We start from the raw sequence: 11779 nt of genomic DNA, 5'->3' as shown, positions 1-11779 counted from the left end.
CTCCCACCGGGGACCACTGACTGACGGCGAGGCGGGGGGCTCCGCGGTGTTGCTCGCCACTCGTGCCCCTTTCTCTGGAGGCGGCTCCGCCGCCTTCCTCCCCACCCTGATCCCTGCCCACCGTCCCAGCACTTCGCCGCCAGCCAGAGGGGAAGCTCCTTCCCCCGGTCAGAACGGGCGGACGCCGCCGATGTATATCCACTGGTATACCCGCGGCTGGCGAGGGGGTGGCGAGGTGCGGGACGGCCGGCCTCGCTGTTTACCGAGGAGACTCTGGGACCTCTCTCCGTCCGCGCTCCGGGGCAGCGCCGGAGCGGCGGGCAGCTGCCGCTTCTCCCTTTGTCTCTCCCGCTCCCCTCTCTCGTCGCCTTTACCGTCACCTCTCGTCCTCCAACAACACCCTCCTCTCTTCTCCTTTTCCTTCTTCCCTCCCCATGCTCTCTCTTTCCCCAAGTTCTTGGGAGCAATGCGCCCTCCCGGGCCTCCCACACCGTCCCCTGTGAGGGCACCCCTCCTCCTTCCCCCCGTGCCTTCGCCGGACCTGCTTGGGTTCCTCATGCCAAAGCCTATCGGGGGACTTCCGTCCGGGCTGCACGTTTCCTGCCCCGGGCGAGCCGGCCTGGGCCTCTTTGTCACCATGTCTGCAGCGGGATCCTCCGCACTGATCCAGTCTGGCAGGGTTTCGGGGCCATAGAGGGCAGAGACCTCCCTCTCACCTCCCTTTACTTCTTTCAGCCGTCAGGACCTCCAGAGATGCAGCCCAGACCAGTACACCCCCCAGAGTCACAGCTCGGAGGGTCACAGATGGGAGGGTTATATCCCGGAGGGGGCAGCTCAGAGGGGTGCAGCCTAGAAGGAGGTTCAGATAAGAGGGGTGTAGAGAGGGGTACGGAGCCTCCCAGAGGGCCACATCCTGGCGGGGTTCAGCCCTCGAGGGATACATCCCAGAGAGGTTCAACTTGGAGGGGATGCAGCCTGGAACAGGGTTCATCCTGGAGGTATCCAGGATGCAAGGTACGTCCCAGAGGAGTTACAACTATGAGGGGTGAAGCCCGTAGGGCTGCATCTCAGAGGCATACATCCTGAGGTGCAGAGTCCAGCCCTCCGGTAGCACATCCCGGAGAGGTCCAGCCGATACCCCCAGCCCTTTAAGGGTCATAGATAAGGTCAGGGAAAGCCATTACTTCCGTCCCAGGGAAACCATCTAGCGGAGTGCGAGGCGAAATTTCTCCGGGGCAGGGCTGTGTGCAGGCACCAGCTGCAGGCGAACCTCGGTTCCCGGACTCGGCCCTGCCCCAAACCCCTCTGGCCCGTCTAGGAGGCTGGGAGACGGCAGGAACCAGTCCCGGGCGAAATGTCGCTGGCGCCAGCAAGCGGAGGGGGGGGGGAGAAGGGGGAGGCTCTGGGCTGCTGCAGGGCACGCTGAGTGATTCATGGCCTCGCCGAGAAGACTGGCAGGGGCGAGATTTTATTGCAGACGGGAAAGGAGATGAGGGGAAGAAAGAGGGAAGTTGCCGGTTTGTGGCAACAGTTGCAATGGGACAAGGGTGGCGGGGACATAGCTCTCCCCCTCAGCGGGGGTCCGGATTGATACCCCCAAGCTCGCCCATCCCCAAAGAAATTCAGCACCGTGAGCACCATGGAAACAATAATTTATTTAAATAATCTCTGCTTATTGTAAAAGAAACATTAAAGAGTGTTTAAGCTTTCCATAATAAATAACCAAAAATAGCCCCTTTCCCCCCACACGGGGGGGAAACAGCGGAGGACATCAAACAGCGGAGGGAAGGAACGGTGGCGGAATTGCCGGAGGTGGGGATAGAGGGGAGGGCTCGTTGAGGCTCGCCTTCCGCCCCGGAGAGGTCCCGTCGGGGCACAAAACCTGCCCGGAGTCACCCCGGCACTGCCAACTGCGACCGGTCCCCCTCGCCGGACGGTTTCGTTCACAGCTAAAAAGGGTAACTGCAACATGGGGAGGGTCTTGTTTTAAATCTACATATAAAAATTATTTATCTTTTTTTTTTAACATTTTATTTTTTTAATCCCCAACATCAAAGTGAGGTTATCCGCAAAGGCACCTAACGACTTTAAAAAAATAAAAAATCAAGAGTTAATCAAAGTTCTGCACCGGTGGTTTGACGAAAAAGCCAAGGAAGAGGGAGGGAGGGGAGGTGGGTGCTTGTTCCGCAGCCTGGTTCTTTTGGGGAGCAGGAGGACAGACCCCGCCGGGCCGAGCGCACACGGGGGCCCCCCGCCGGTGGCGCGACGGAACAAGACGGGGCGCGGAGCGGTTCCTTTCCTCGGGAACGGCCAGAGCCAGGCTTCGCCAAAACACCGGTGCTACAGCTCGGTGCCCAGCGGCTGCCGGGCACGGCCCCGCGGGCCCAAGTCTCTGCGGCGGCTAAAAAATGCCGCTGCCGTGGTGATGCGGGGGCTGCGCCGGCTGCGGGACGGGGCCGGGCGCCGGCGGGTACCACGAGTAGCTGCCGAGGAAAGCGGCGGCGGGGCTGGGGCTGGCGGTGCCGGTGCTGCCCGCCGTGCGCGGGTGCGGAACGAAATCCCAGGCAGGGGGCGAAGTGGGAGGCGGCGGCGAAGTGCTGCGGCGTGGAGGCGGCTCCGCCGGGATCTCGCCACTCTTCCACATCTTCTTGAACTTGGAACGGCGGTTCTGAAACCAGATCTTCACCTAGGGGGAGAGGGGCGTCAGGCGGCCGTAGCCTCCGCAGGACCTCCCCGGCGCCCGGGCCGCCAGAGGGGCCGGGACAAGCAGATTTCTCATTCCCCAACGGTGCCGGCGCTGCCTCGGTGGCGGAACCGCTTCCCCGAACTCCCTCCCCGCGCCGGTCCTTTTCCCACGCCCTCACCCGACCCGGCGAAGGGCGAGCTTCCTCGCGGGGTAGGACGTGACCGGGGCCTTGCGGCGGGAGAGCCCTACCTGCGTCTGGGTGAGGCCGAGGGAGGCCGCCAGCTCCGCTCTCTCGGGCAGGGCGAGGTACTGGGTTTTCTGGAAGCGCCGCTGTAGAGCCGCCAGCTGGAAGCTGGAGTAGATGGTCCGAGGCTTCCGCACTTTCTTCGGCTTCCCGTTCACGATCCTGATCTCCGGCTCGCAATCTTCCTTCTCTGCTGCGGCAGAAACGGTGGTCCTGGTGAGGAGAGGAGCCCCCGCCGCCCAGGGTCTTGCCCACATCTACGGCATCGCCGCCCACTCCGTCGCGGCGGCCCGCCCGGGTCGAGCTCCCTCCCGGCCCACCCCGGGTCTCGAGCCCCGACCGCCTCCTCGCCGGACTTGGAGTAGCCGTCCGGCTCCCGCCGGATACCCTGAGCCGCCCCCCCCGAGGCTCGGACGTACCGGAGTCGTTGTTGGCCAGAGAAGCCCTGCTGCCGTAGGGACCGTAGGAGCCGTAGGCGCCCGCATAGCCCAGGTCATAGCCGGCCTTAGCCGAGTAGGGGGCGGTACCGCTGCCCGCGTAGGGGTAGGAGCCCACCGGGCCGTAGGGCGGCCCGCCGGCCGCCCCGTGCTGCTGGTTGGTGTAGTAACTGCTGTCGGTGGCCGTGGAGACGGGCAGCGTGGGAGACTCCTGCGGCTTGTGTAGGCCTCCGTGTTGGTGGTAGCTGCCGGCGGAGATCTGGCTGGCGTGCATGTCCGGCACTAGGCTCTCCAGCACCCCGGTCATTCCGCGCCCCCGCCCGTCGGGGCACGGGCCGCCGACCCGCGGCCCTCCCCACCGGGGAATGGGTCAGGGCCGCGCCACCATGCTCGCCTTGTTGCGCTGCGCTCCGCGCCCGCGGGGCCGGGCCGGGCCGGGCCGGACCGTACAGCCTCGCTCCCGCCGCCGCCAGCGGGACGGGCTCTGCGGCGCCGCGCGCCGCCGGGGCGGCATTTAACACCGGTCACGTGGCGCGCCGCACGTCACCTAGCAACAGCCAATGGGGACACCGCCCGCGCCGTATCCCTCTGGGGTCCGCGGGGCACGGGACGGGAGCCGAGCGTGGCTCGGGCACCAGCGGTTGCGGGGCTGTGCCCTGCGCGGGGCTGCGCGGCACCCGGGACAGGACCGGGACTTCCCCTGGCCCAGATGCACGGGTCTCTCCGCCTCTCTTCCCCGCCGCCGCCGTCCGACGGAGCGGTCCGATTCCCTCCGGCGAGCGCTCGGGTTTGCGGGCCGACACGGCCGCTTCTGCCGCGCTGCTCCCGGTGTGTGCCCGCTCCCAGGGAAAAGCCCGCGACGTCCATCTCGCCGTGAGAGGCAAACCCGTGCGGGCGCGGCTGGCGACGGGCGGAACTGGGGGACCGGCGGTCGGGTGCCTCTAAAGGGTGTTCTGGGCCCAGGGATTCGGCCACGTGGTGGGAGCGCTGACACCCCTCACCCCCCCGCTCCGTGCCGGGGTGGAAGCGCTTTGCAGCCACAGGTTCCCAACGCCACTCGGTCACGCACGTGTATTTTACAGAGCAGTTTCTGACGGCACCCACCGGACCCCTTTCTACGAGGCAGAAGGCAAGAGCGCGTCGTTGCAGCCCCGACGGACCGGCGGTGCCGGGCACCCCCGAGTGGCCGTCCGCCTCTCTGCCCCCCGTCCCTGCCGGCTTGCGGCTGCACCGAGACCGGCACGGGCTGTCGGGGAAGGGTCTCGGGCGGGAGCGGTGGCTCTGCCTCGACTGCCCTCTGGCGGGAAGAGTACCGTGGGGCAGCAGTAGCAACCGGCTCGGCGGCCGTGGGCTGCCGGAATGATGTCTCGAGGGCGCGGGGAAATGGCTTCAGAACTGATGTTTATTTTCACATTAAGTTTTTCTCGCTCGATCGTCCCGCCGCGGAGCGGAGCCGCTGGTCATGAAAACGCGTTTCTCTCGCAGGAGAATGTTAAAACGCGGACGGTCCCCGAGACGCCCGGGGCCACGTGTCTGCGCGGGGGGAGTGTCACGGGTGCTCAGCGTGGGTCCCCAAGGAGAGGGCAGGGAGGGAGAAGTCGCTGGTGCGGGGGTGGCTGGAAATGGGACACAAAAGGGGACACGCGAGAGCGGCCCCCGCGGCGCTATTTGCCGGGGCCGCGCGTGCTGCCGGTTCCGCAGCGCCGCCACGAGCCTCGCGCGTGCCGATGAAGTGTCCTCGCGCCAGGCTCCTCTCGCGGGGCCCGGGCGCGTGCCCCCTCAGGACCCCTCGCGCTCCGTCCCTCACGACGAAGGTGCCGGAGCCGAACGTCTCCGCCGGACCTCCCGCCCCAGCCACCGGGCGGCCTCGCCCCCGTTCCGGCTCCAGCTCCACTGCGGTCGCTTTGAAGCGGGGAGCGGCTGGAGCCTGCCCGTCTGTGCCCGGTGGGGGCGGCGGCGCTACGGCAGGCGTCGGGCGAAGGTGAGCGAGGCCGCGACGCCGGAGGTGGCAGGTGACCCCTAGACCGGAGCCGCCGGAGGTGGGGTGCTCGGCCACGTGCCGAGAACCGGGGGTGACACCGCCGGTACCTGGCGCCCAGCGCTGCCGGAGCGAGCGGAGCCCGAGGGGTCCGCAGCCGGGGCAGCGGCGGTTACAGAACGCGCAGGGCGCCTGCAGCAACCGCCTGCGGTCTATAACATCGTCTGGTCTTCAATAAAAAAGAAAAAAAATGACCTCGTGTGTAAAATCCGCAGTCTGAGGTGACTGCCATCCCACATTACGTCTTTATACGGCTATTTCTGCCTGTGTCTGGACGTGGACCAGCAGCCTGGAAGAGCCGCGGCTGGCACGGGACAGAAGGGGAGAAGCCACGTTTGGTGACGGTCAGCTAGATCAGGGCGATCAGCCGGACTGCATTGGTCAGGTCTTGAAGCATAGACATAGTTTAAAACCCCTTGCCCCAGAAAACCAAAACAAACTACAGAAGAGAAAGGACGGTGCCTTGCCACATTCTGAGGACTTTCAAAAGACTTTCTTGGAAACTTGCCTTACTATATGGAGAAACTTTTCCTTAAATTAAAAAAAAACCAAAACCGATGTGTATCCCCATGCATATGCATGGTGATTTACACAAAAAAATGAAGGTCACGTTTTTATTTACTTCATCATATACGAAGTTTTTCTCGTGCAAGTTGTTCCTCATAAATCAGCTCAAGAATTTAGGCTAATTGTTACACAGCAGCTACTCCAGAGCCTTATTCTGTTTTGCCTGTGTGGAGGCACAGACTCCGCTGGAATTAGGGCCCGAGAGTTCCCATATTCATTTGGCTGATCTTTTGGATCTGATTTGGTTATTTCTCATTTACTTGAACTTTACTCATGAGGCTGTTGTTAAACACCAGCTTGTTTAAATAAGGGCATGACTTTCCCGGCTGTGAAGGTGAACAGTTTATGATGAAGGAAGACACCAAGCAGCAGGAGGAAGGAGGAAGGGTTGTACTAGGTAAGGCACAACTCCACTGCCATGAATGTTTTAAAACACTCCTCTGAATCAGTCTTCGTATTAACAAGGAATTTAAAAAAGTTATGGCATTAGGCTAGCCCAAATTTATATGTTTTCATCGTATATGTCAAAATAATTTTAATTCTACTTTTCTACTTTTTTTGTCTCTGCTTTGGGAACTGTGAATGTTGTCTGGCTGGGTAATTAGAAGGGACCCAGGGAGACTGGGTCATGAGGTAAAATTCAGTGGAGAGGAGGAGTGCTTTGTGTACTTGCTATCACTCTCAGCAGTTTTCCTTTATTTTGGTGTAGAAGATAATGTGTTATTATTTGTGTCCTGTGAAAAGGAATGTTTGGGTAGTGCAAAATATATGACTTATGGGTGTTAGTCATTCAGTTGCACCTGAGAGATGCTTGCCTTCTAATTGTAGAGTAGTTTAGTATTCAAAAGTTTAGGTTGTAAGATTTATATAAAAGTATAGCACTTATTGCCAGAGGCTGCAAAACAATTGAGATGTACTTGTTGTTGACTATTTTGTTTTAGAAGCATCCTCATGCTGGTAAGACATATTTTGTCTATCAAGTATATGAAACACATTGTATACAGACACAAAATGGACCATCAGTCTTCAAAGTCATCATCTCTGCTGCTGATCAGTTCTTTTTTGCTTTTCTTGGTCTACTTTTTGTTTGTTTGTTTTTTGTTTTTTAACAGTCCAGTTGTTCATGACTCACAGAAATGGCCACAGTAACTCCTGCCTGATATTTTTTGTTTTTTGATGAACTCATATTTCTGTGATTCTCTTCCTAAAACAGTCATCAACTAAGAAGAGGGTGAAAGCACCTAGAGGCTGGCATCCTCAGTCTTTATATATTGTATAGATTTAATCTAGGGATCAACAGAGCAAGTTGTTCCACCATGTTTTATCTCAAATTTGACTTGAGAACCACACTCAGCATTAAGAGATTAATTTTTAATCTGTTGTAGTTGTTAACATTATGTTATCCATTATGATCCACATCTGCCAGACTCATTTAACTTATTTCAGTGGGAATGCAGTGTATCTTGGGAAATGGGCCCATTATTTCTGATAATGATGCAAAAAAGTAATTGGACAGTTGTTTCTATGTCAGTAGCATGTTAAAAATAAAGGATTCTTTTCATGGCTGTAGAAAATGCTTTCCAGTGGATTTATGGTGATACAATGCATGGTATAGTCGGTGGTATTTGTTTTCAAAATAAATGGGTCCTTTAAATCATGTTCCTCATGAAGCCATGAGGAGTGTTGATACTTGCATTGTACCTGTGAGATGTGGTGTTACACTGAAGTAACAGTAACAGTTAAATCTTCCTTTTCTGAGGGATTAAGCATATCAGCTTTTAGAAAATTGTGTGAGTCTTTTCACCACCCATCCAGCAGCTTGCTACCTGCTGTGCTTAGTTTCAGAATCCAGTGTTATCGTTTTCCTCTCTAAAAGCTGTTTATTGTCTCATCCATCTGTGCATGAGATTACTTTATTTCAAAAATCACAAAACTCTTCTGGGAAGAATATACCCCCTTGTGTGCCTCCCTGAGGTTTCCTTTCTTAGCCCCTTGTTGTAAACAGCTTACACAAGTGTGACAGGAAGCATGGGCCCTCTAAAATCTTTTCAGAGTTGTTTATTAAGTTGTCTTGGCCTCAGATTATCTTTCTCAGTGAAGATCCACTGGTAGCTCAGCATCTTCCTTCAGTAGAAACATTTGCAGACTGGAACAAAAACTGTGACTTTTAATAGTGGATGTCTTTTAGCACAGGTGCTTCTCCTTTGTTCCCTGGTACTATATTGAGGAGGTCCACAGCCTAATGAATTGGGGTGTCTGGTATCAGCACATTCTTGGGTCTAATCATTGTTACAAATGAGAAGGGGAGAAGGAAAGTCTGTTGGAAAAATGTGAAGGCAGTAGAGCAGCAATCCTCCATGTGTGGCATGTGGGTTTTGGGAATAAAGCAGAGCACCTCCAAGCAGTCCCTTTTGCCTTCTTTATGGCTGTGAAATCCCACCCACTGCTAAAGTAAGGCCCTTCAGGCTGTCCTGATTACCTCTTGTGTTTCCAGACGTGTTTTCTTTTGCTTTGTTTGTGGTTTTATTTATTTATTTATACATTTATTATTATCATCTTTGTCATAAGTAACAGCACTGTCAAAAGCTATATGCTTTTTTCTATAGAAGGGGGTTGGTAGGACAGATAGAAACAAATCTTTTTAATAGTATTATACAGGAATGTTAACTGACCACAGGCTGGTCAACCGTGGCTGCAGGTACACATACACTCCAGAGCACGGGGTTCTGAGCCCACTTTATAGTGGATTTGAGCAAACTCATATTCAGCCTATAGGTAAATCTTTGTTGAATGTGTCTTGTGTGTGGATATTAGGTGGGGAAAATCCTAAAGAACATGCAGGAAAAATTATTTCAAGATGAATCATTAGATAATTTCTAGTATTGCTGTAGATGCAAGTGTGAGAGAAGCTGAGAGGTGTATTTTGTGGGAGCAAATTTAGGCTGAGTTGATCATTTGTGTTCCTGTGAGCTCTCGTTTTGCACAGGTGGTGGGGAACAGATTTTTTGCCTTGACTGTAAAATCTGTATAAACTTTACCTGTGCAGTCTAAGCGCAGTTTAAGCGAACTGTTCAGTACAGGGAATAACCTGGACTGCTTTGCTTTAGTTTAATTGTGATTAATTTGAGGGTGCAACTTAGTCAACAATGGTATTTGAAGCTGAAAAATGCTATACCACCTTGGTGTGCTTGGATGAGTTTTGATTTGTAGTGTCAGCAAACTGCCTGAGATGTGGAGTGCAGCTTCCCCTGCAGCAGGTTGCTTGAGCTGATACCTCCTTTGACTGGCAAATAGCAGGGTTTGTTCCTGCTAGAAAAAATGAAAATCTTTCCTGGAACGGTGGGCTATTTGATTTGCTTTAAAAACGATATGCTCAGGAACGGACCTTTTAAGTGGATTATACAGCTGCAACACACTTGGGGCAAGTCCTGGGTGGCTGCATTTCCATCTGGAATACCACACTAAATGGACTGAAATTGCAAACTGCAGAGCCTTTTCACGGAAGCACTTGGACATGTGCTCTTGGATTTGGCATTGGCTATCCCCAGCCTTTGTACACAGCTTAAGTAGAGGTAGTGAATTGCTTGGAGATATAAATTTAAAAGAAAATAATCTTCTTTCCTGTATTGATAAAATATGCACTGTATACAAATCACAGAGAATAATTGTCCTCAAAGTTAATTTGATTTTTGTTTTTAAAACTGCTGAAGTCAACATAATCAGAAGTGAGTGAGCTGAAATGATCCTGACTTCTGAAGCCATAGCTGTCCCATGAACTGTCTGGGGGATCTTTTTGTTGAGTTATATAGCTGAAGTCCATCATGCAAGTATAAGCACAGAGGGAGTTCCAGGCAGTGAGCTGTCTGTGAGGAGCACTCAGCCTCACAGACTGCACATGTATCTGTCCTGAAATTGCTTCCCCCTTGGAGGGAAGGGGATGAAAGGAACTGTGATCAGATTAGCAAGAGTTACAGGGCTTTTTTTGGTTATTTTGATTGCTTAGTTTGTCATATTGGCAGGTGCTTTACACATCTATTTAATCTGATAGTATTTTTCCTGTTGGCAGAATGCCTAAATCTGAGAAACACATGCATCTTAGGAGCACTGACATAAACCTAAAGAAATTAAATTACGGCTCTACTTTTGTCTTGTATACATGAGTATCAAGGGTTAGTGTTGCAACCTAGGTGAGCTCAAGCTCCTTAAATAATGGTTTTTTTTTTTTTGGTTGGGATTTTTTGACCAGGAGAAGATGCTTTGAACAGGTAGACCAAAGCAAGGATTACATACAGTGGTAGGTGGGAAGTTATTTACACAAATTCTCTTTGGTCTTCAGGCCCTTCTGCATTGTTAAGTGATGCTGCATCTAATCTGCAAAAAAGTTTGAACAAATGGATTCGAACCAATAATGGGAACATTCAAGTGTAAAGAATCTGAGTGGCCACAGGATGTCCCCACTGTTCCATCCTGACGTATTCTGATACACCATTTATCCTGTAGTACAAATCTTGACACATTTCACAAGTATGATATTGTATATGTTGGAGGTTTAGCATTCATTTCCATATTCCCAGTGCTTATTAATTAACAGGGCAACAATTAACATCTGTTCTGATGGAGGGAGAAGGGAAAAAGGAGAATGCTTTACTTGGCTTGCTTGATCTGAGTTCTCTTTTAACTTCAAAGACTAGGAATGGACAAGACTTGGTTTTTTTTTTAAGTAACAGGTATTCATTCCATGTGAGTGCAGTTTGGTTCCTTATATTAGGCTGAGAATTATATTCAGAAAGGTAATTTTCTGCCTGCTTTTAAAAGCCTCCTATAGTTGGTTTATCTGTTGACTAAGAAATCCAAGGGGAATATTTATCTAAGAGCTTATCTGAACAAGGCTGGGGGCATCAAATAAACTAAGGTGTGAAAGTTAAAAGTAATGTTTTTTCTGGCTATTAGGGTAACCTACTCTGGAAGTGGTTTAATTTAAACAGAAGGGCGTCTCTCTGCAAAATAAATATATCCATGTTGCAGAGAATAGTTATGATGATAAAGCGTATACCCCGGCTCCTAAATAATGTATATGTCCCAAAACTCTATATGTACCATATGTAGCTGACCAGACTGTGGCTGGTGCTATGCAAGGATATATGCAAGGGCATAAGGAGCGTAAGTCCTTGTGTTAGGACTGGGCCTGCATGTAAAAACAGAGCCCTGAGTCCAAGACCATTCTGCTACATACAGGCTATGGCAGCAATGTTTTCCTTAGGAATTCTTTTTAGCTACAGAAACTATATCCAGTTGCTTCATATTTCCAGCACCTCTGAAAATCACAGCCTGTGTTTTGAATTTAGAGAGTATTTGATATGCAGAAAGATAACATTTTGGGTATCCTGTTTTGCCTGGAAACCCATGCAGTGAGACTTTGCACACTGGGTATGGGTAGACATATGTCCACTTTCATACTTTTTTACATATATGTGGCTAGTTGCCTACTGGGAAAAACTGAATAGGAAAATCTTCCCCAAGAAACTTGTTGCTTTTGCTTGTTCCTTCTGCAGTGCAAGAGATGTGAATTATATTTTTTATCAGTGGTACACTTGCCTTTTCTTACTGAATTACATGCTGCAATACCAGCACCATTATGTAGTCCTGTTTATCTAGTACTTTCCAGCCCTGTATTGTCTGTCCTGTTTTGAATAGCTCTGTAGACCAGACTTGTCTGAATAACTACAGTAATTATGCTGCAAATATCAGATGACTGGCATTTCATCTAGAGGTGTTTCCATGGGAGTTGGTGAGTGTGAATTTGCTTT

At 52.4% G+C, this 11779-nt stretch overlaps 1 protein-coding gene across 2 annotated transcripts; it reads right to left on the bottom strand.

Annotated features, from left to right (window-relative positions):
• Positions 1–1631: 1631 nt before the first annotated feature.
• On the bottom strand, positions 1632–3913 carry DLX2 (distal-less homeobox 2). Of its 2 annotated transcripts, none has more exons than XM_071746238.1 (3): positions 3350–3913; positions 2936–3123; positions 1632–2686 (listed from the first exon to the last, which is right to left on the bottom strand). In XM_071746238.1, the coding sequence occupies exons 1-3, from the start codon at positions 3672–3674 to the stop codon at positions 2402–2404; spliced, it is 798 nt and encodes a 265-aa protein (XP_071602339.1). In that variant the 5' UTR covers positions 3675–3913; the 3' UTR covers positions 1632–2401. The 2 variants fall into 2 exon arrangements, with proteins under 2 accessions (XP_071602339.1, XP_071602340.1); XM_071746239.1 differs by having other exon boundaries at positions 2936–3120; positions 3350–3912.
• Between the last annotated feature and the right edge of the window lie 7866 nt (positions 3914–11779).

The sequence above is a fragment of the Heliangelus exortis genome, chromosome 6 (genome assembly GCF_036169615.1).
Source record: "Heliangelus exortis chromosome 6, bHelExo1.hap1, whole genome shotgun sequence".
In the NCBI taxonomy this organism is placed as follows: Eukaryota; Metazoa; Chordata; class Aves; order Apodiformes; family Trochilidae; genus Heliangelus; species Heliangelus exortis.
This window is presented reverse-complemented; position numbering and strand designations above follow the sequence as displayed.